The 21,341-nt window shown below is 45.4% G+C and overlaps 1 protein-coding gene across 2 annotated transcripts in view; it reads left to right on the top strand.

Annotated features, from left to right (window-relative positions):
- Positions 1-8,703: 8,703 nt before the first annotated feature.
- Positions 8,704-21,341, top strand: part of ssh2a (slingshot protein phosphatase 2a) — a 29,176-nt gene continuing 16,538 nt past the window's right edge. The window contains exons 1-2 of one of the 2 annotated variants that reach the window (XM_080459538.1): positions 8,704-8,922; positions 11,214-11,257. In XM_080459538.1, the coding sequence (XP_080315664.1) occupies positions 8,860-8,922; positions 11,214-11,257 (107 nt within the window). In that variant the 5' untranslated portion in view covers positions 8,704-8,859. Of the gene's footprint in view, positions 8,923-11,213; positions 11,258-19,790; positions 20,324-21,341 lie in introns of those variants that run through there. The other variant, XM_080459537.1, reaches the window with a different exon arrangement.

The following is a 21,341-nucleotide window of genomic DNA, read 5'->3' as shown; positions in this document are numbered from 1 at the left end:
CTATCAAGACCTCCGGGCTCATTTCATCTCTTTTTCTCCAGCCCTCCTATCTTCGGTATTTTCGTCTTCCTTATATCAATTTGGGCAACCCGGCCGGGGCTCTGCGCCGGCGCCTCTGTCCTCAGATCCGCTGTCAGCGTGAGGACTCCCACGCAGAAGTGCAAAGTGATAACCCCAAAGACTCGACGGCCGCCGCTCACTTTGACGTTCCACTTTTCAGAGCACAGCCGAGTTTGACATATCTTTCAACTCTCGTTTCGTCCACCTTCACTCGAGTCCTCGATTCGAATGCTTTTCGACGGCCGTCCAGAGGGTCACTCTCTTTATTTTCTCCACTGAAACTCCCTGGCATCTTGGCATTTACCTCACCAACCTGGGCCTTCTGTCCCATCAGCTCTCCGTTACCCCTCCCTTTGCCCACCCTCTCTCGACTGATCCTCTGATACCGCCGCCGCCTCTGAAGAACAGGAAATGAAACTCTTCTCCCCCCCCCCCCCCCCCCCCCCCCCCTCCCCCGCCGCCCTTTATCACACAGAACCTCCATTCCCCGCAACGACTGTCTCTCACTCCCCTAATGAACTCATTTTGCACGAAGGGAGAATACCGTCTTATCTCTGCTTGCCGAGGCCTCTCCTCCCTCCAACACACTCTACCCCTCTCTCTCTCTCTCTCTCTTTTCTCCATCACTCGCCTCGCCAATCTCTTAGTTCATATAATTGTTGCCAAGATACGCCGCGAGGTCCTTGATCCGTTGTCTTCTCATTATAGGTGAGCAGATGAGTGAGATGCTGAGAGGAGCGAGGGAAGCGGCGCTTAATAGTCTCCCTGAAATGCACAGGCCTCATTGTTTACCAGTCACCAGTAACGTATGGGCGACGATCAATGGCGAACAAACACAGAGTTTAATGTCTCTCGCGTGGGGTTTCAACAATAACATCGACTCTGTGTGAGATATCTAAAACTAAAGGACACTTATGGGACAAAGCGTCTAAAAACACAGTTTATGAGAGTTTACATTCATATCAGTTCTGTTTCTCCAATTGGCCTTGAGTGATCGATGTTTATGGGCTGAGGAAAGAAACTTGAGTAGAACCCACTGGTGCGTGAGGACAACATGCAAACTCCACACAGAAAGTCCTTCTAATGGACCGAAACCCCAAAAACATTCTCGCCGTGGTTCGAGAACACCACTAAACCTTGGTGCAGCTACGTTTAATGCATAAAACCAAATAGGAACAATACTTAGAAAGTCTATGGGGTGTGCTCATTCACACCTCCGGTTTGCGTTTCCTCTTCGAGTGACTCAAACAAACACTTCAAAGTTCTTTGTAAATAACAGACGGGGAGGTCGTCTTCCCATTTCAGGACTGACTTTAACCCCCCGACCTCTCCCTTTCCCCGCCTGCCCCGGGTGAGCGAATAAAAGAAACTGAATTTGTAAAGTGGGGCGGGGACTGCTGAAGCGGTAAGACGTGCGACATGAGATTATTGTGTTTTTCCCACCATTTTTTTCTCCCTGTTCCTCCTGGAAGGTGTGCTGGGTAGAGAGGTGCAGCCACATATTGCCTCCTCTGGCCGGATATGACAACTGACTGCATTCATTCTGTGCTTTTAGCGATGAGAACTTTTTGTCCACGTGAAAGTTAGATTGGATAAAAAGTTTTTCACTTACCAGTGCACATAACAAACCACCGATAGGGATATTTTATTTCTTTTTTTTGGTCATATTAGATGAATAAATATTTGTGTTTGTTCAAACATCCCAGCATGTGTGGTCTCCACAGATTTGTCAGAAGTCTGAGCCGGTCCATGTTGTGCAGATGGAGGACACGAGCCAAAATGCAAGTTTACTCTCTGTGTATTTAGATTTGTCGATGGCAGGAGCGACCCCCGGCAGTGTCGGCCTGCACCTGGCGGCCTGCTGGGGTCTTTGCACTACAGTGGTCACTATTCATTTCTGACTTCCAAGAAATGTCTGATGCTGCCCAAATGTAACCGACGTGATAGTGAACTCAATCTGAGAAATTCATTCAGACCTACCGAGACACTATTTTTTTATTTAAAGGGGACATATCATGCTAAATCCACTTTTTTAGCCCTTAAATGCATTTTGGTGTATATTTAGAGTGTTTAGAAGTACAGAAAAGTTCAAAGTAGTCTCTTCAGGTGCTCCGTTGATATCTTTATATTCTGTTTTGGTCATATTTTGCGATCGGTTTCGATTTTTCTATTCTCTATTACGTTTTTTGAACAATGACGTCACAGTATTCTCAGCGGAACTGCCAAATTAGGACATCGACGTTTCTAGCAATCCGCCATTTTTGTTTCTCGCTGCGATTTTGTAGTCCAACCGAAGTTACGAGAGGATAAGTCGAAATGTTCGGTTGTTGGATGTAGTAACCCACAAGCTTCGTTACACCGTCTCCCAGCATCAGAACCTTTTCGAAGTGCCTGGTTGAGTTTTATTTTTCACAGAAATGTACCCACATCTGTGGGTAAGGTCATTTTTGTGTGCGCGAATCACTTTAAGGACGACTGCTTCAGCAACCTCCGCCAGTATAAAGAAGGATTTGCCGAAAGACTTGGTCTGATTGAGCGGTCAGTTCCTTCTATCTATGGAGACGACGAACAGAGCACTTCGGTAAGCTGTATATAACGCTAAAAAGTGTGATGATAAGACGTCCCTGTCATTGTTTTGTTAGCATTAGCAGTTGCACCGTCTTCATATGTTAGCGCTGTGTGCTCGTTTTAGATTATAATGTAACTTCTGTGTTAAATAGTCGTTGTAATACAGGCAGTATTGTAGTAGTGGGCATGGATGGAGAAGTTAGTGTAAATATAGTAACACACCATTGCGTTACATCCATATGAAGACGTTGTTCTGAAGGTGCATCATCGTCATTTTCATCTCGCTCCGCCGGGTCCGACTCTGGCTCCAACATGTATGGCTGGATGGACAAATCTTCCGTTGTTGACATTTTGTAAATAATGTGTGAATATAAAGTTTCTGCGCCGCTAGATAATTGTATCTGTTCTATCAAACTACAAAGATGGCCGAACAGGGTGACGTTGAACCGAGTGTGACCTCTGCAACCTGGAGAGGAGGAGGGGTATGAAGTGTCTCATTTGCATTTGAAGAGACCGCCCCAAAACGAGTTGCTCTCAGAAGCGCATCAGAAAAGGGGTAGAAAAGGGGCCTGTGGAGCTCTAATAATGAGGAATTCAGACCCAAGCATTGCAGTTTCGCGTTGTATAGACCACAACTGTATGATTTATATGTAAAAAGGAAGGATTTAAAAGCATGATATGTCTCCTTTAAGTGATGTGAGAAGTGTTGGCTGGTGTTCAAACAAATGAGGTGTAAATACCTTTATCACATATTTGATCGTGAACGTTTGAGTGGTGAATGCCGGATTATTGAGTTTTAGTCCTGTTCTTCGTTTTTTCTTTTTAAATTAATTATTGAAACTATTTATTTTAAATTTTTTTTAATTGTTGGCATGCATTTTTCGATAAAACGATTGAAAAGTGTCATTAGTGTCATGAGGAGAGTTCAAATCAAGTGGGAATAAATCGGAGCCGGGCACAATTACGAAGTGAGAAGTAACTTTGTCACAGAGTAACTTGCACAGGAGTGCATATGAAAACCTCTCTTTGGGAATAAAAAATAATCCGACCGTTTCTCTTCACTGCCTTTAGAATAGAGCACCAGGCAAGCACGCGCACCCTGAAGAAACGTGCTGGAGTTTAATTAAATCCCTCATTTTAGTTTCCCGTTAAAGCTTGTTTGATGTTGGTCTTTTGGTATTCAGCTTCCACTCCCTCTTTTACACATCATTCCTTTTACTGCACAATATTGACACACACACACAAAAAAAAACCCTCACTCTGTTGGCTAATACTGTTCAAAGTGGAAGAATATGCAAATGGCAGCTTGGAGCAGCAGCCCCGCTGTGACTGATATGATTAATAACAGGTAGTTCATGGGAGAGTTATTACAAGCAATAACGTGGGAGAAAGAAGAGAGAAACCCTGAGATTAGCGGTGTTGCCCGGTGGATTTTTTTGATGCTTTGGTGAAATTAATGACCTGAAGGTGAGAGGCGGCCTGTAAGATTGTTGGGGGGAGATTATTTTGGTTCTGGCTCATCTAATGTGATGTACACAGAGATAGCGCCTCGCTTTGGCTCAAATCAGTGTTTTCTTCTGCACGCGTGAAAGTTTCAGCACCAAACTGGTGGAAAAGTAAACAGATGACAAGATATGTGCAGCATTGTGAGTCACATGTTCATGTTTTGTTGTTGTTGTTGTTCTTCTTCAGCATATGCTGAGGCTTTCACCCTCGACCCTCTCCAGTGGAAGCGCTGGTTTTTTAAACAGGGTCACATCGCCCCCTGTTGGTTTTGAAGAGTATGACGGCTTCAAGATGGGAGGCGCTTATCAAGCTGGAGGCAAGAGAGAAGGGGTGGAGCTCCATGTGGTGATGAAGAGTAAGATCAGGGCATGTATGCAAGAGTCAGAGACAGCTTCATTTTTTTTTCATTCTCAAAATAGTAAATTTTTTTATATAAATTATATTGGTGGGAGTCAGAAAAAAGCAGAAAAGCCCCTTACAGTGATCGTATTCTCAGTTGGACTGTGTGGTCGGGGCCTTTCTGCGTGGAGTTTGCATGTTCTTCCCGTCTCTGGGTTCTCCTGGGGTTTCCTCTCATAGTTATTAAACACGCATTTTAACTTCTAAAAGGAAAAATGATCATTCATTCTATCAAAACAAGTCTCCGAATCCTCATAACAGGGATCTAAGTAGAGCAAGAAATGTCTGCATCTGCCACAGAGTGGCCGGACAGAACCGTAATCTGCTGGATTGGTTTACTTCTTTAAACTTCTAAAGTAGAAATGCAAAAACTGAGTCTATCTGTGACTTGTTCCCTGTTAATCCACACAAAGAATCCTGGGAAATGACCGCTTAAACCCGTGCTTTTGGCACTCACACTTGTTTCTGATCCAATCTTTTTATGTAGAGCAGCACTTTAACTACCAGGAGGATTGTCTTTAGTCTCGTTGTCTCCGTGTTGACGGTAAGTCCCCGAGGTAGAATCATCCCCTCCTCTAATCCTAATCTTGTTTTCCCCAACACACACTCCCGCCCGCAGCCTCTGAGCCTGCGGTGCTTGGCTGCTGAGGATCTACCTGTTTCTCTGGCTTCATCTTCACTCCTCGGATTCAGTCTGCCGCTGTTCTGTTATGAAGACGCGTTTTACTCTACAACATTCCAGGGATTTAAAAAAAAAAAAGAACCCAAAAAAACCATTAGAATTTAAAGAAAAAGTATACATAAACTTAAAAGTTAGTGGACTTACAGTAAAATTACAAGCCATGAGGACATTTCTGTTTGATACTACCACCAACTTTGTTCCAATTTAATCAATTTACGACCGAGTGCGAAAATAAATAACCCATTGGTGTCAAAGCTGGCTGTGTGGGGAGGATGTGATATGTATATATATATATATATATATATATATATATATATATATATATATATATATATATATATATACCAATACCAATAAGTTCATTGAAATGATTCTTTGAAATACTTGTGACTTAATTTGCAACAATATGTGTGAATATATATATTTTTTTCCCATTTAACCGCACGTTGAGGAGGAATAGTGGTGCAGTGGTTCGTTATGTTGCCACTCAGCAAGAATACCAACGTTTGATTCAATGCAGGGAGTTTTCTGTTTGGATTCCCTTTCTTTGCTCTGTATCTGTGTTTAGGTGTTTGGTTTGGTTTGTACTTCTTCTGCGAACCGTGGCTATCTCTGTCCTCCAATCGTTTGACATGGATGTTGGTCAAACTGCTGACTAATTTGCTGAAGTGCTGATAAAGCGGGTTCCTGCCGAAGCAGGGAGACACGATCAATCCCACAGAGAAAACATTCAGGTTTTCTTCACACTCTGGAGATATTAGGGGATAATATCATTCAGGCAAACACTAATCAAGGCGGATTCACAAACACAGCCGCTCTCTCTCTCTCTCTCTCTCTCTCTCTCTCTCTCTCTCTCTCGCTCTCTCTCTCTCTCTCTCGCTCTCTCTCTCTCTCTCTCTCTCTCTCTCTCTCTCTCGCTCATAAAACATAAAGCCTGATGGGCGACACCCAAACTGCAGACCCATAAGAAAAGGGGGGAGGATGCGGGAAGGATGGGTCATCAATCAAACTGTCACTCCTTTATTTGCAATCATCTCTTCCGTGCGCTCTTCCTATTTCCCTCTCCTCCTTTCTATTTCCTCACGCTTCCACCACTCTTTCCTTGGCTTGTTTATTTTAAGGCTCCTCAAGTGTAACACAGTCGCTGGTTTCTTTCTCTCTCTCTATTACAGGAAGACCAAATCTATCATATTAGATTTCTCTCTCTCTCTCTCTCTCTCTCTCTCTCTCTCTCTCTCATCTCTCTCTCTCTCTCTCTCTCTCTCTCTCTCTCTCTCTCGCTCTCTCTCTGTTTCCCATCTTCTGTGCTTTTAGCGCCAAGGATTATTGAATGATCAATGGAAAAGGGAGGAAAAAGATGGAGGAGGGGAAGGAACACAGAGGAGGACAGGGAGAAGTGGAGGAGGAGGAGGAGGAGGAGGTAATGACCCAGATAACGCAATGTAGTGAATCAAAAGGAGACTCCTGTTCTTGTGGAGACCTGCAGCTTCACACCCATATCCAGGCCTCACCCCTTCCTGCCACCATTATTCTCTCCATCCATGAGCACGGCAAACCGAAAGATCACCGGTGTCCATTCAATCAAAAATACAAAGGTCGTTGAAAGTGTTAGGGGTGGGGGGGAACTTGCTGCTTTTTACGATTTCACGTTTCACATCAAGGTTTTCAAGGATCTCTGGGATGTGGAGATGAGTTACTGCTTCGTGTCTTCTCTTATCTATCTCCTCCTGTCCTCATGACCCTGATCCTGACCTGACATCCCCCCCACCCCCCCAACACTGCCACACCCCACCTCCCAGAGGAAACGCCGAGACGTGAGGTCAGGTCTTCATCTGCAGCAGATTCTATTATGAACACAGGGAACAGCCAAATCATGTAGTATTCATGAAGTTATATGCCCCCAAACCCCCCCCCCCCCCCCCCCCCCACACACACACACACACACACACACACACACACAGCAACCGCACCGCCTTCTCCTGTCGTATTGATTCATATTATTTTCAGTTTACTTGATCAATGGGGAGTGACCTCAGGGTGAGTGCGAGAGTAAATGTTCCTCAAACAGACTTGACAGTTAGTTATCACTACGCATGCGCGTCAAACAGGCGAGGCAGCATCACATGTTACAGTGACGAGATTAAGGCAAGAATTAACAGGAAGTGTCTGCCAACATAAAAGCAGGAAAGTCTGGAAATGGCACCGAAAAGTGACCTGAATAAGACTTGAAATAAACATTCCCCGAGTACTTCCAGTTCACTGGCGCTCTCTCTAATAGCCAAAGGAAAGTCATTTACTGGCAGGCAATCGAAAGGAAATCAGTTGTGTATTGCTGTTTCATTTGGAAATTAAATCAATGGCTTTTCAACCATCAAACATTGGTAACAGAAAGAGCATCCATGGTATGTGGGCTGCCTTCCTGTTCTGTTTTAATTTCACCTGATCTGATTTCATTCTTTCATTGAATCTTATTGTTATTGAGAAAACAGTGTCACACATTCATTGTAGACACTGGAATGATGGAAAATGGTGGATGTGCAATGTGCTGATCTGGGTACCATTCTATACCAAGAATCTCCCTGTGTTTATTTAATCTCATTTCATTGTAATTTCTATTTCCATTAAAAAAAAAAAAAAAAACACTCCTCAAATATGATTGATAAACACTAATCTTTTGGGAAAATTGAAAATCAATTACGAAACGTAAGCTCACTAAAATGGGTGGTTTAAAAGAAACGTTTTCAAGTTACATGCAGATTTCTGCTGGGGCATTAGAGAGCTTATGGAGGGGAGCTGGAGCGAATCCCAGGGAACTATGGGTGAGGACAGTGTTGCACCGTAGCCCGAAATAACTTTGCACAACATCTCGAACTCAAGTTCCGTCTTTACTTGTCTTCGTGAACAAGGTACAAGGATGGCACAAGAGCATTTCTTCAGTACAGCTTCTTCTGCGTTTCTCGCTCTGAACATAGCTTTAAGCAGGTATCATTAGGCGAGTTTGCCCTCTACTGGGTAAACCTTATAACACGTTTACAATATAGTAACAGTATACCACAGACAGGATACACACTGGGCAGGTCCCCAGTCCATCACGGCCAAAACAGAAAAACACATTAATGTTTGATCATGGGAGGAATCCGTATTACGTGGAGGAAACCATACACACATGGAAAGAATATGGAAGCTCCACACAGAAATATCCAGTCGGTATTTGAACCTGGACCCTTTTTGCTGTGAGTCGAGAGCGCCAACCACAGCGGCCCTGTGAAATCAAGTGGAAATTTCACATGTGGGCCAGTCTAGAAATTGGTTATGGGCCAACCTGGATTAGACCAAAATAATGGGTCCAACCCTTAAAGATTATGGGACTTGAATTCAAGTCGTTGCAATATCTTGAAAAGTGAAACGTTTTAGGAAGTCGGACGTTGAACTACCACTTTTATTTTGAAGAGAACAAACCGGATATGTCGACGCACCTCGTGTCGCGTGACACTACCGGGGGAAACTAAGCAACCCGGCGGAGAAATAACCTCCGGAGAACCGTTCACTGGTGTCTCTCCCCCCCCCACACCCAAAAAAACAATGCCTGCCGTCTCGCCGTTTCTCTCCCGGAGGTGACCGAGGTCTGAGCAGCTGCAGCCGGGATGGCGCTGGTCACCGTCCAGCGGTCGCCCACACCGAGCACCACCTCCAGCCCCTCCGTGTCTGTGAGTGTCCGTGAACCGGGGTCGACATCTGGGCTCAGTGGGTCTGGAGGGGAGGGAGGCTAGCTCCACTAGCTTCCAGCCTCTTACTCTCAGCCTCTCCCGGGGCTGGGATGGAACTACTTTTCTCTCTGTCAGTTTTTTCTAGCTTCTTTGACACAACCTCTTTAAATATATTGAACTTTTTCTTTTTTTCTTCCTACAGAGAAACTCAAACCTTGTGTGTTAGCAGAGCAGAGCTCGTGTTGCTAACTCACTTCCTCCCTGAGAAATCAAGTCTTTATAACTAAAACAACTTGAACTATAGATTTATATATGTATGTATGTATATATATATGTGTGAGGTTTATTCAGCGTTGCTTCTTCAGATCACAAGCTGTGACAGTGATAGTGACCGAGCTGTCACACCCTGGAGGAGGGAGAGGGGCAGTGCTGTTCTCCACCCTGAGGCTCACCATGTCTGGCCTCCAGCCCCTGACACACATCCAGGAAGTGGTGGTGGGGTGGGGGGGTTGCTGGTGTGGCTGACATAGATAAGACCTTCACCTATGACAAGGATATCTTGCTTTTCAGTGATATTCAGAGGTGCTGATGCTCATGCAGCCTAGAAAGAGCACCAACAGAAAACATAGCGAGGCTTGAATGGGGTGAAGGTGGTTGCACGTTGCAGGAGAAGTCTCATCCGGTTTGCATTGAATGAAAAGAAATCCATTGACTCGGGAGTGAGGGTTTGCTCCTTTCGGGCAGTGGAAGGCTCCGAGGGTGAGAAGTTTTACCAGCTGCTTGTCATGAGACCCGTTTCTGATGTGAATCAGCCATGTGAGTGCCCTGGTAAACCCTTCTTCAGGACAGGAACCCGGGAGAAAGGGACGCCACAACACTTGCAGTGTGTGGAGGAAAGAGCGCGCGGGGGGGGGGATTAAGTTCCTAAAATAGGGACGAATTGTGAGGTTCACAGCTGGAGTACGACTGTCACTTCAGCACAGATTCGATAAGCTTTCCTCCAGCTGCTCCCAAACTTTGGTAAGATTAATCAGATTTTCAGATTTTTGACCCACTGCTGACACATCCAGCATTATTTCCCCTCAGCTTGGTGGGGGGGCGGCAATAGCTTCCCTGCTGTGGAAGTGTACAATAATCTGCCTAGCAGCACACCGACTGCCCTCCTCTCATTGGCTATACGACCACTCCCTACACATCCATGCAATGGCATGGTAACCATGGAGACGGGCTCGTACCCTGCCACGGCCAAGCTCGTTACGGCATGCGGTCTTAAACGCATATTATAGGTGGATGACCCCATACGTGCTTCAGCCGTACAGCAGCTGCTCTGCAGAGGTGTCATGCTACACTGCTTTCACATTTGCCTTTGAAATCTGTCGAGCAAGCAGTTTTATCAGCTGTGTGTGTGTGTGTGTGTGTGTGTGTGTGTGTGTGTGTGTGTGTGTGTGTGTGTGTGTGTGTGTGTGTGTGTGTGTGTGTGTGTGTGTGTGTGTGTGTGTGTGTGTGTGTGTGTGTGTGTGTGTGTGTGTGTGTGTGGAGCACTGACTCCTATTTCTCCTGTGTCACAGTAATTTTGTGTTGGAGGCAGGCTGTTAGTGAGCTGATGCTGAGAGCATCATTCAGCCGGCTGCCTCTCCAGGCCTAATCACATCTCCGCTAGAACACATGAGAACACAATCCTTCTCCTGACGCTCCCGAGCCCACCTCCAGGAGCCGGCCTTCGTCTTCGTCGTCCTCACCTCGTCACACTGTGTGCTGTCTCTCCGTTTGTCAACCGTTGGCTTACTCGTCACTGTTCAGCGTTGCGTGTCTGCCTGTGCGTGTTTGGTGGTCGGCATTGACAGACTGATGCCAAAGAGAAAGTTCCCTCCCTGGAGTTTGGGAGGGATTACTGAAACAGGCTGGGATTAAAATTGGATGTGTGTGTGTGTGTCGAGCTGTGCCGGTCACAGTGGTGGGGGAGGATGATTGCATTTTGGAGGAAGAGCGATGGAGGGTGGGGGGGGGGGGGTTGTGGGGGGACAGTCTGTTTCAGCCTCATCCCTGGGCCCCACTCTGAGCCTCCCTGAACCACCCGGGTTCCGTCCGTGTGGCTGAAGTCACTGATGAAAAGCTTTGTGTAGACGTCCCTTTCTGCCTGCCAGTTTAACACTCCTTTAATGCTCCATTAATTAAGTTTGACTCGGCACGTGATGCCAAGCGCCACCCGGGTCTCTTTGATACACCCCCCTGCCCCCCCTTTCCTGTGTGATGTTGCCTTTAGTGATGACAATGTTTTTCTTCCTCTCCAGGAGTCAGGCAGCGGTGAGGATGACCGTCGCTCCCAACCCAGGAGGTAAGAACTCCTCTTTCGAGCTCCTGATTTCTGTTCTGTCATCCTCTGTAAGTTCACACCCAGGCCACTAGGGGGAGACTGTACATCACCCTACATTAAGGGGCTCATCAGCACATTTCTCTGCTGTCACTTCATGACGCTGCTGCATTATGTTTGGAGGATGTATGACCGCTTTGTGATCTATTAAAGATCAACATAGTAAAACCACTGCAAGCATATACAGATGTTCTCATGTTGCTGCGTTACATGTTGATGCATGAGCTGCATTTCCTGTTGGGAAACTGTCACCGTCGTGTGATTGTAAGTCACTGTGTGGAAAAAGTAACCTGTCAAAGCAATGAAAAGCCTGTGTACACAGTGTTATGAAATGCATTTACTTTACATACAATGAGTTACACAATGTGTTTTGCTTGTGCAAGTATGGGATTTAAATAGTTGTCTGGTCCTTTGACGGAAACAAACTTTGTGAAGTCGTTCTGTCAATATTTGACTCTGATGTAACAGGCGACAGTTGATCTGCATCAGGGTGGAGTCAAACAATCTGCTTTTGACCTGCTTATCCGTATAAAAGACACGGACGTCACCGCTGTTATTGCGCTACTGTTTGGACGACTCATGTGGCTCCGCCATCGTGTATTGTCCGGGGCCAAAGTCGTCTTCAGGAGTGGAACAATGTCGTCAGGCTTTACAGGCTGAAAACACTTCCTATGTGTTGTATCTGGCCTACGACCAGCCGTCACTGCACAGAAGACGACCTCAGTCTCCCCAAAGTCTTTTATCACGGCAAATATCCTTCCTATGCAGCTCATAATAGTCTGCATTATGAAGGTGATACACACTTTCTCTCTTGTTTTAAATAATCTTAACTTTATGATTCTGTAGTTTAATCTGTAAAGGAAGATTATTATTTTTATATAACTACCACTCAATTCTGCTGAATGTGAGGTGTAATAAAGGTAGATTGCTCTTCGGTCAACACGATGGATGTACTCTAGCTGTAATGACCTTGTCCAGACACCGACTGCTCATATCTCGTCTTGTGAGAACTGCCTAGACTGAACGACCGGTCAGAAAACGTTCCCATCCTGTCAGGAGGTTTAAGCATAACAGACATGAAGTGAAAGCTGGACACAAACTGCAGAGCATTTGACAGAAATGACGAATATGGCACCGGATGATGATGGACTGAAGACAAGTCCTTTGCCTCTTTGCACCAATGTGGGTGTAGCTCAGACCAGCGCTGGCGAGAAGCACTGCAGCAAAGGATCCGTTTCATCAGACTCGGGCCGAGCACCACTGCTGCGTCGCTTTCTTGTTCCTCACCTTTTAGCTTTGGCATCGGCTCAGTATCACTCTCAGATTTCAGTTCTGCGTGTCTTGGGTGACCCCCCCTCCCTCCCACATCACACTGCACAACCCAAGCGAGAGCTGGCTTTGGCAAAATCAAATGGCTCTGGAAAAAAAAAAGAAGCTGCTCAGGCTCCCACTGGTCTGCAGTCTGCAGGGAGGTCAGAGTTTTAAGGCCTGAGCTCATTCACACAGCAGGGTACCATGTACATTAAAACGGTCTTGATTGAGCTTAAACATCCATACATGCGCTGCCTGAGAGAGTCGGCCAACTGTACATAGCAGTTCAGGTCACAGTCTCATGACATTCTGCTGGAGTCGGGAGACGAAATGCTGGGTCACGTCATGTGCTAATGTTGAGCACACTATTTCATAACGCGGAAGGAAAACACAAGTTGTATAACACAAATTATAGGTCCCATTATACAACATTAAAATGGTTTTAAGAAACTCCCTACAACCCACATGGATCGACTTTCCCTCCAAAATGATTTGGCGTTGTTTTTTTTTCTTCAATGTGTTACTTATTAAAATATAGACAAACTATTCTGGAAATGTGGCAGTAATTAATGCCCGCACCGACCATGTAAGAATCACGACTTTAACTTTGCCATGATCCATGTGCATGAACCAGCTTTAACAAATGATCGTGGAAAGCAGTTCAAAATAAACTGCTCCTCTCCTCTGACTGGGGTAGAGGTAGGATTCTGTGGAGCTTTAAGTCAAAATTTATTTGGAAAAACAAGAACTGCTCCATATGTTGTTTGGGTTTGAAAAGCTCCTGCTTCCCTCCAGTGAACTTCTAGCTTCTTTGTGTGTTTTGGTGATCCCAACCGTAATCTTTCAAGCCCTGCCGTGCGCTCCATAGTCGTGCCGTGATCGGCACTCGTGTAAACGTGTTTCAGGTTAACTGGCGTCACTAAATTGATCATTGGTGTGAATGTGGGTTTCCCCCTGTGACGGACTGGCGATCAGCTGTGATTCGATTCCAGCCGAGTGTGAACCTAAGTTTGGTAGTGTAGCCACAAAGACAACTGTCCTTCCTTTGACTTAAAAGAAAATGCCCTTTATCAATCCATACATTTGTCTATAGGATGGAGCACACAGGCAGTCTGTGTGTGCCAGTGTTCAGCTTTCTCACTCCAGTATGGGGACCGCCCATTTGCGGTTCTCCCAGCCTTATTCCCACCATTTCACCGACTTCCTCATATCTAAAGCCGACAAAGGCTAAATCAAAGTCCTTGTTCCTGGGCGGCCCTGCCTACTCCACCAGGACACTCGTGCTGACGTGAACGGGATAGATACGCCCGTGCATATAAACTGCTGCTCCGCTGGTATTGGGAGCACATTTTGCAAACTAAACATGGAAGCTTACACAAACATTTACCAATGGCAGTGCTGCTGCTGCAAGCTGTTTTTTTTTTTATTGTCATGAAACTAATTGAGTTTATGATCATACCTGATCCGGGATAAGTCCAGTGTTTCATGTGTGGCACGCCGCGTTAACGCAGAACAGGGTGGATGTTATCTCGACGTGGACCGCGTTTGAATAGATTTCTGACTGTGTCACATATATTTGAAAACTGAGACGTGATGACATCACCTTCGACACACCCCGATAGCGAATAGACACACATGTGGTCCCAATTATCTGTTAGGTAATATCTTATAGCGGCAGCAACTGGTGAAGTCATACCCACAGATGTGAGTGCACACACACATGTACACGCATACATCGAGCTTATTCCCTCATCCGGCTAACGTTGTTATGTTTTACCATTTGCCTCGGTTGCCTAGTTGTCTGTTTAAGCCTGCTGATATGCGGGCTGCAGCCAAAGCCCTTGCTGAGTGACCCCTGATGCACATTACATAAGAGTAGAGGTCCAATTAACTGCGTGTTTCCCCCAAACCGCCAAATGGATCGGAGCAGCAGAGCGGCTCCTGCACTGCAGTGATATTTCTGCCCCATCTTCATTTCTCGCCCCTCTGCTGAAATTTAGTCTCTTTTTCTTTTAACTCATTCGGTCTACTTTTTCACTGGCTCACACTTTATCTGAGCCTCCTATTCTCCCCTCTTGCTCACACGGTGTCAACCTCTCTTTCACAGGGACCCACACAAACAGCTGCTCCACACTAATGAAGTATAACGTTGCTGCAGTGCAATAATGGATCTCTACCGCACGCTGCCGCCTCAGACTGACACAGACTGTCAAGGACAGGGGTTTGAAAAACTTTAGTTTCTCTCTCCTCTATCCAGAGTTACAAAACCAGCATCTGAAGGTTTTTTCCTCTATTCTAAAGTAAATCTTCAAAAGGTTAGATAAATGAGACTGAAAGGAGTTCACTCTGCTGTGGCCACTGCACCACCATCTGGGGCGCTTCCACTGCAGGGATATCGGGTGGCATGACACGCCTCTTAGAGGTGGACCACAACACTGAAAGTCACTTTGTTACGCAGCCAGATTTGTTTTTTCTTTTTCTTTTTTGCTCATGCACCCTTAACACTTGATCGATTTGTATTTTCTCACTGTAAACCCAGCATACGAGAGAGCCCCCCCCCCCCCCCCCCCCCCCGCCTCGTGATCGATGTGACACTGCAGGTGCAGAACCAAGACTGGGCCACATTTCACAGTAATACTCAGTTTGTATGCCTCTTCGATCGCTGAACTAGTTAAAGAGCTTAAAGCCGGCATAATGTTGCACGTGTCACTAGAAGAATCCAGCTGTGACAAATCACACCTGTACTGTCTGACTTGAAATGCCATGGACCGTCGGCTCTTTCTAATTGCTCGGTGTGAGGCTCATAAAATGTCACGTGCGGCAATACGTCTGCCTCCTTATCTATTTGCGGTTGTCGGAAGCCGGTGGGCAGAAGACGAGAAAGATCTGACCTTGTCCACCCATTGTGTTCACGTTGTAAAGAGTTTTCTTTTGCCAAACACGTGATTGTGTTGTTTTGCAGCGATAACAATTGAAAGTGTTGGTTTGGCTTGCTTTCACAGACTGTCGAGTTCATTTTGTCGTCTTCGGGGGGTGGGGGGGCTTGACTCGATGAGCGCAGGCTAACAAGTCCTGACAGTCGACCAGCCAAATTCATTTGCCCCACAAGTCTCGATACGTACAGTTTAATTTTCAGATTGTGGATTTCAAACTGCAGTGCTGCTCCAGGTGCACGCATGCAGAGCAGGTTCATCAAGCATTTAATGACTTTGTAGATCAAGTAGGTCAAGATGCGGCAGCCAACACCAAACCAAGGGCAAGCTTCACCTTTCACGTGTGAAGACATGCCTCCTGGATTTTTATAAGGTGTTCCCTGTCATTTACACGCAACGGCAGATTGCACACCTGCCCACCGCTTTCCCGCAGTAGTCCCACTGTTTGAACATCAAGCACGTCCTGTCCTTTTCCACATCCTGCACAGATCACTTTCCAACCGGCAATGCAAGAGAAATTTGCAAAAACAGGACGCGTAAAATGTGTTAAACGGTGTGTGCAGGAAATGTGACGACGCAATTTAGACTTTGTGTCGTGTAAATGCTTTTTAAAAATTTTTTTTAATCTTCATGCCTCAGTTCTGTCCACGTCTCTGCATTGCAGTAGTTATGAAGTCCTACATGTGCCACTCACTTCACACCTCGAAATGTGGAGGGTTTTATAAAAACTTAGAGAGTTTTACTTTACCAGTACTCATATATCCAGTTTGTGGCTCTTAACCAAACAATGTGTTTCTCCTCCACTGACTTCTTTTTGTTAACAAGTCGGTCTTTGTTCTTCTTATCTGGCTCTGTTTTTCCAAGGTTAAGTGCTCCTCTCCCAACTAAATGGGCTGAGTCGTCGACAAATATTTGAACCCAAAGGTGTTGGAGCTCAGGCTGCTCTTTGTTTTCCATCTTGAAAAGTATTTGTGTGTTTTATTTCGCCCACTGTAACCCTTCAGGCACACTTCCCTACCGTCAGAAAATAATTGGCATTTTCAGATGGAATGGAAATGGATTCCGTTGTGGTCCGGCAATAAATCCCCCCGCAGGAGAGGCAGAGAGTTGACCGGTTTGCCCTTTTATTGCACCACAGTGTGCTAACAGTAGCCCCTCTTTCCAGCTGTAGGAATTGGTAAATTAAGCAGATCAGAGGGCCTCCCTCCCACATGCACCTTTTGAGCTTGGCGGTTCTGCCCATTCCCGTCTGTTGACAAACCAGCTGAAGACACAATTGTGCAACTTGTTCAGGGGCTCAAGCAAAACACCACAACATGGTCTCATGTTACCAGCCCCCCCCCGCAACAGAGAAATATGTTTCCACTAAGTCCGGGACAGATTTGATGACGCTAAACAGTCAACTGTCTCGTGACGCAATAAAAAGATGTTTGGGAAGAGGATCAAGCTGCAGGTGTTTGAGTGTCGGCTGTGGGCAACAACACGCACAACGAGACAAGTGTGAAAACACGATGACTTGTTGAGATATGTCTGTTATCGTTTTGAGAATGTACGTGATATAAATATTTGAAGTGCCGTCTGCTGCCTTGCTCGAGGAGCTGTGTAAATTGCAGCTGTTGTCTTCACCACCTTACCTCGGCTGATCCGTGCCTGCATTGCAAGAGAAGCAAGACAATGCTGGCCGCACAGTTCCCACACTGCTTTTTCTCTCCCATCGAATTACAAAGAAATAGTCGTAGGTATTTCAGAGGTCAGTGTAAAATATCCAAAAGATCAAGGACCTTATCCCAACCACTCCTCTAACCACATTATTATGAGTGGTTTTCACCGAGGAAGAATAAAGGACAGCGGTGAGGCTCGGGTCATCTCTCTGTATTCACAACACCGCTGGCCAGAAAACTGCTTTTGGAAATCTGACAAGTTCCCAGCATTCATTTTTGCAAGAATGAGGTAACATATTACACCGAGGGGGAAAATCTGATTTACTTTTGCCAGTTAAAAGAGAAACTCTTTCAGAAGATCCGTCTTCTGTGTCTGATTTTAAAAATGAAAGGTAATGGTTTAATCGGTTAAGTATGGCCTGTCAGGAACATTTAGTTATGAATGGAGTTCTCTTTTTGTGAATCCAAAGCTTGTTTTTACATGCCTTTCATCTTTTTGTTTGTTCTTTCTTACTTTTACACCCATTCAAATTCTATAAATCAACAGATGTAGTGGTGAGCACTCCTGCCTCACAGCCCGACGTTCCCATGCTCTCTGGGTATTCTAAATTTCCTCCTGCACTCCAAAAACATACCCGTGGGAGTAATTGGTGACTCTGAATTGCCCCAAGATGTGCATCTGGCTGTGTATGGACTGTCAAACAAAGCGAAATAGAAGATGAGTAGAATTTGAATTCTTAGTAAAGTATAAATAGACTCTAAAAAATAATGCACAGCTCACATTATGTACACTAAAATCAACAGCAATATCATGTGTATACACACATTACCACAGGAGGGAGACTGAAATACTAAAATGTAGATATTTCAATAAGAATTAAGTTCACTATTGAAATCAAATACATTACAAGCATTGCAAAAACTACAATGGCATCAACATAGAGCTATCCATGAGTTGTAAAACAATAACAATTGTGAACAATAAACAATACATGAAATATGTAAAGAACAAAAAATAGATGGAAAATGAACATGTGGCATGAACTGTTGAGATTATGAACTCTCAGTATTATGAGTTCCCTCCAGTCGCTCATTTAGATGTGGGTGAGCTTGTAATCCTTGAAACAACGGCGTGTCGTACGGCCGCATTCTTTCTCAGTTCAACTTCACAGTTCAACTATCCGTGACATTTTGTCAGTCCCTGCCAAGTGAGACCTGGTGCAGGTTAGCTGTATAAAAGAGATCCTATATGAATGGCGGGTTATTAAAACGTGTAAATACAGATGTTCAGTGTATTGTATTTCCCTATCTTGTGCTCGGCTGACTCATCTGCGCTTCAGCCCTTGGTAATGTTTGTTTTCTACGGTCATGCTGTCAGTTTTTATACTTTATAATGCAGTATTAAACTAATTGCACCATGCAGACAACCTACTATAACTTAAGTTCCTACTGCGTCCTAGAACAACACATAATATGCCTTTCTGTAATTTTGCAATCCACTGTCGTCAAATTATAGTTTCTGGGAAGATGTTTCCATTTTCTCCTGTCTATTGTAATTACTTATCGTGTTCTGGCCGGGCTGGAGCTTCTTTCATGTAGTGGAGTGGATCTGGAGACGCCACGAACCTGGGATTCAAGTGCGGGCCTTAACCACCCTCTGAAATAACATAACACTGTAACAGCAAAAACAAGCCATAAGAAACAAAACAAAACAACAATTTAGCAAAGCTGCATAGAAGTACATGGAGGGCCAGGTCCTGCAGATGGTTTTGTTTAAGATACTTGGTGCAGGCCGGTGTGAACATGAGGAGGAGGCCTGCAGTTTTATGATGTTTTTCAAATCGCTGTCAGCTTACATAGGACACTGCATGCTGGCACGCCAATTGGCCATAAAATGTGTGATTGGCTATAAAAATGAACCACAACTCTGCGCCTGTCCGACATGGAAGGGCATCTCGGTTCACACCTGATATCCTCAGATGAGCTCCATGCAAGGGATGACAGACTGTCCTGACAAGGCGGGCTCCAGTGTATCTCTGCTCGGCCTCCAGACCACAGCTGCTGCCTTCAGCCAGCAAGAACCCCAGCATGTTTTTCATTTGTTCTTCTTCCTTATGTAACCCGACCACAGGGTCTGTGTCTGGAGGAATGGGTGGAGTGGAGACTTTGCGCTTTCTGAGAAAAACCAAAAGCTCATGTGGATGTGATTGCCTCTTATTACATTAGTTGAATTATGGGCACATCCAGTGTTGACCCTCATATACCAGTACTACCCAATTGGGCGCTGGATCTTTGTTGTCTTCAGATGTTTTAACTTGTTAGGTTCATCAAACACACTTGACTTGAACCTACTTTGTTATGTAAGACGTTAGAAACACGTACCGCGTTGTACCAAGAAGTTGGTCCATCCAGTTTTTAACCAAACACCGTGCATTCCTGATAAGCACACCCTCAGCTGGCGGAAACGCTGCCAGAGCCTTGACGCACGCGCACGCGCACACGCCCGTGCGTCCCGTCCGGACTTCCCTCTCTCCGTCATTGGCTCCTGCGTTTCCCCCCAAGCACGTGGCTGCAGCTCCGCCCTCCGACGACTCCTCCGGAGAGAGTTTGACCGAAGTCATATGTCTCAGTCCGGTACTCGGTGAAGGATATTAGCTTTTGTTTTAACGCCGCGGATGAAGCGTGCTTAGAAGTCGTATAGAAATGTGTTTGACGGGGGGGTCGTGGACAGGCGCGAGGCGCTGCGGAGAGCGCGCGCTGTCAGATGTCGCTGCTTAATTTACGTGCAATACAAACTGGGAAACATCTCGCGCACCAGCGCGTGCTTTGCGTGATATTTAGTTACTTTCCACTCTTTTACAATCGTATCATATCGAATCATCTTGATTTTTGTGTAATGCCGACGTAAATGACTGTAGGAGTGGAGTAAAACAAAAAAAAAAGAAAAAGTTCCCCCCCCTCGGATCAAGAGCACCTGACCCCCGCTCCAGCACCGACATGACCCTCGGCACGGTGTCCGCCTCCGACAGCTCGTCGGCGGTCAGCTTCTGCTCCTGCTGCGGGGCCGAGATGGTTCCACACTTCGGCGACGACGCAGTGGTGTCAAAAAATCAGATCAACCAGCTGTAAGTAATAATAGAAAAAAAAAAGGGCAACCTGTGTGTGTACTGTGAGTAGACTGCAATAAGCTGCAGCTTGATTTTATTATGACACAGACAGTAACAGTGCAGTGAAGCTGTGGAGACATAAAGCACGAATCAGCTTAGACAATGATTCAAACGATGGGAAATCAAACGTTGCATTACTTGGATTGCATTGGTTTCACACTAACTGTGAGTAAGTGGATCCTTTTGCCACACTTGTGCAGCATCACAGACGAATGTGTTTCCTGGTGACGTAGCAGTGACTTACTCATCATTGTTCTCCTTTTTGTGACCTTACTAAGGCATCACGCTCTGTAGGATGCGTGAATCATCTTACCTGCTGTCACAAGTTCAGACACTGGTCTGATTTGAGGAGATTCCACTTGACTGCTACCTTACTGAGTCCAACATACACCTGGGTGCCATATCAGGAGGTATCATGAAGAGTCATTTCGTAGCTCCCTGTTTCAGTGCCTGGTTCCAGGATGGCAGGAGGGAAAGTTGTTGTTTTAAACTGGCATTGATTAGCATATGAATACAAATGTTAACAACCACGAAAATCACATTTTAAGTGAAAGGGTAAGCTTGGTTTTGTTGATTGTGTCGTGAGAGACAAAAACATCGTCCTCATTTCAGAAGACTGTAACTCACTGTAAGGTAATGCTTTCTGGAGACGGACTCGAATTGGCTTCCTTCCACCTGGCTCTGGACTCTTACTTCAGGAATTGTGCAATTAAATGTCAATTTAAAGAGTTCTGTTGTGACCATGACACTAAGCCTTCTTATAACTCAGTGCTACTCTGCCCTGAATATTATTTGCGCAACTGCCACTATCTTCTTTTCCCCCTTAAACACACAAACTAAGTAACTCTGGCTCTCTGCTTTTCAGGTCAGCTGGCCAACATAGATTAAAAAAGGCTAATAATATAAAGGTTGTCTAATGTCACCCAGTTAGCATTAACGGAGCTTACACTTCCTTTTGCTTGTGCGATGTGAAGAA

This window comes from Lipophrys pholis (genome assembly GCF_963383615.2).
Source record: "Lipophrys pholis genome assembly, chromosome: 3".
NCBI lineage: Eukaryota > Metazoa > Chordata > Actinopteri > Blenniiformes > Blenniidae > Lipophrys > Lipophrys pholis.
The sequence above is the reverse complement of the archived record's forward strand: the minus strand, read 5'-3'. Positions and strand labels throughout refer to the sequence as shown.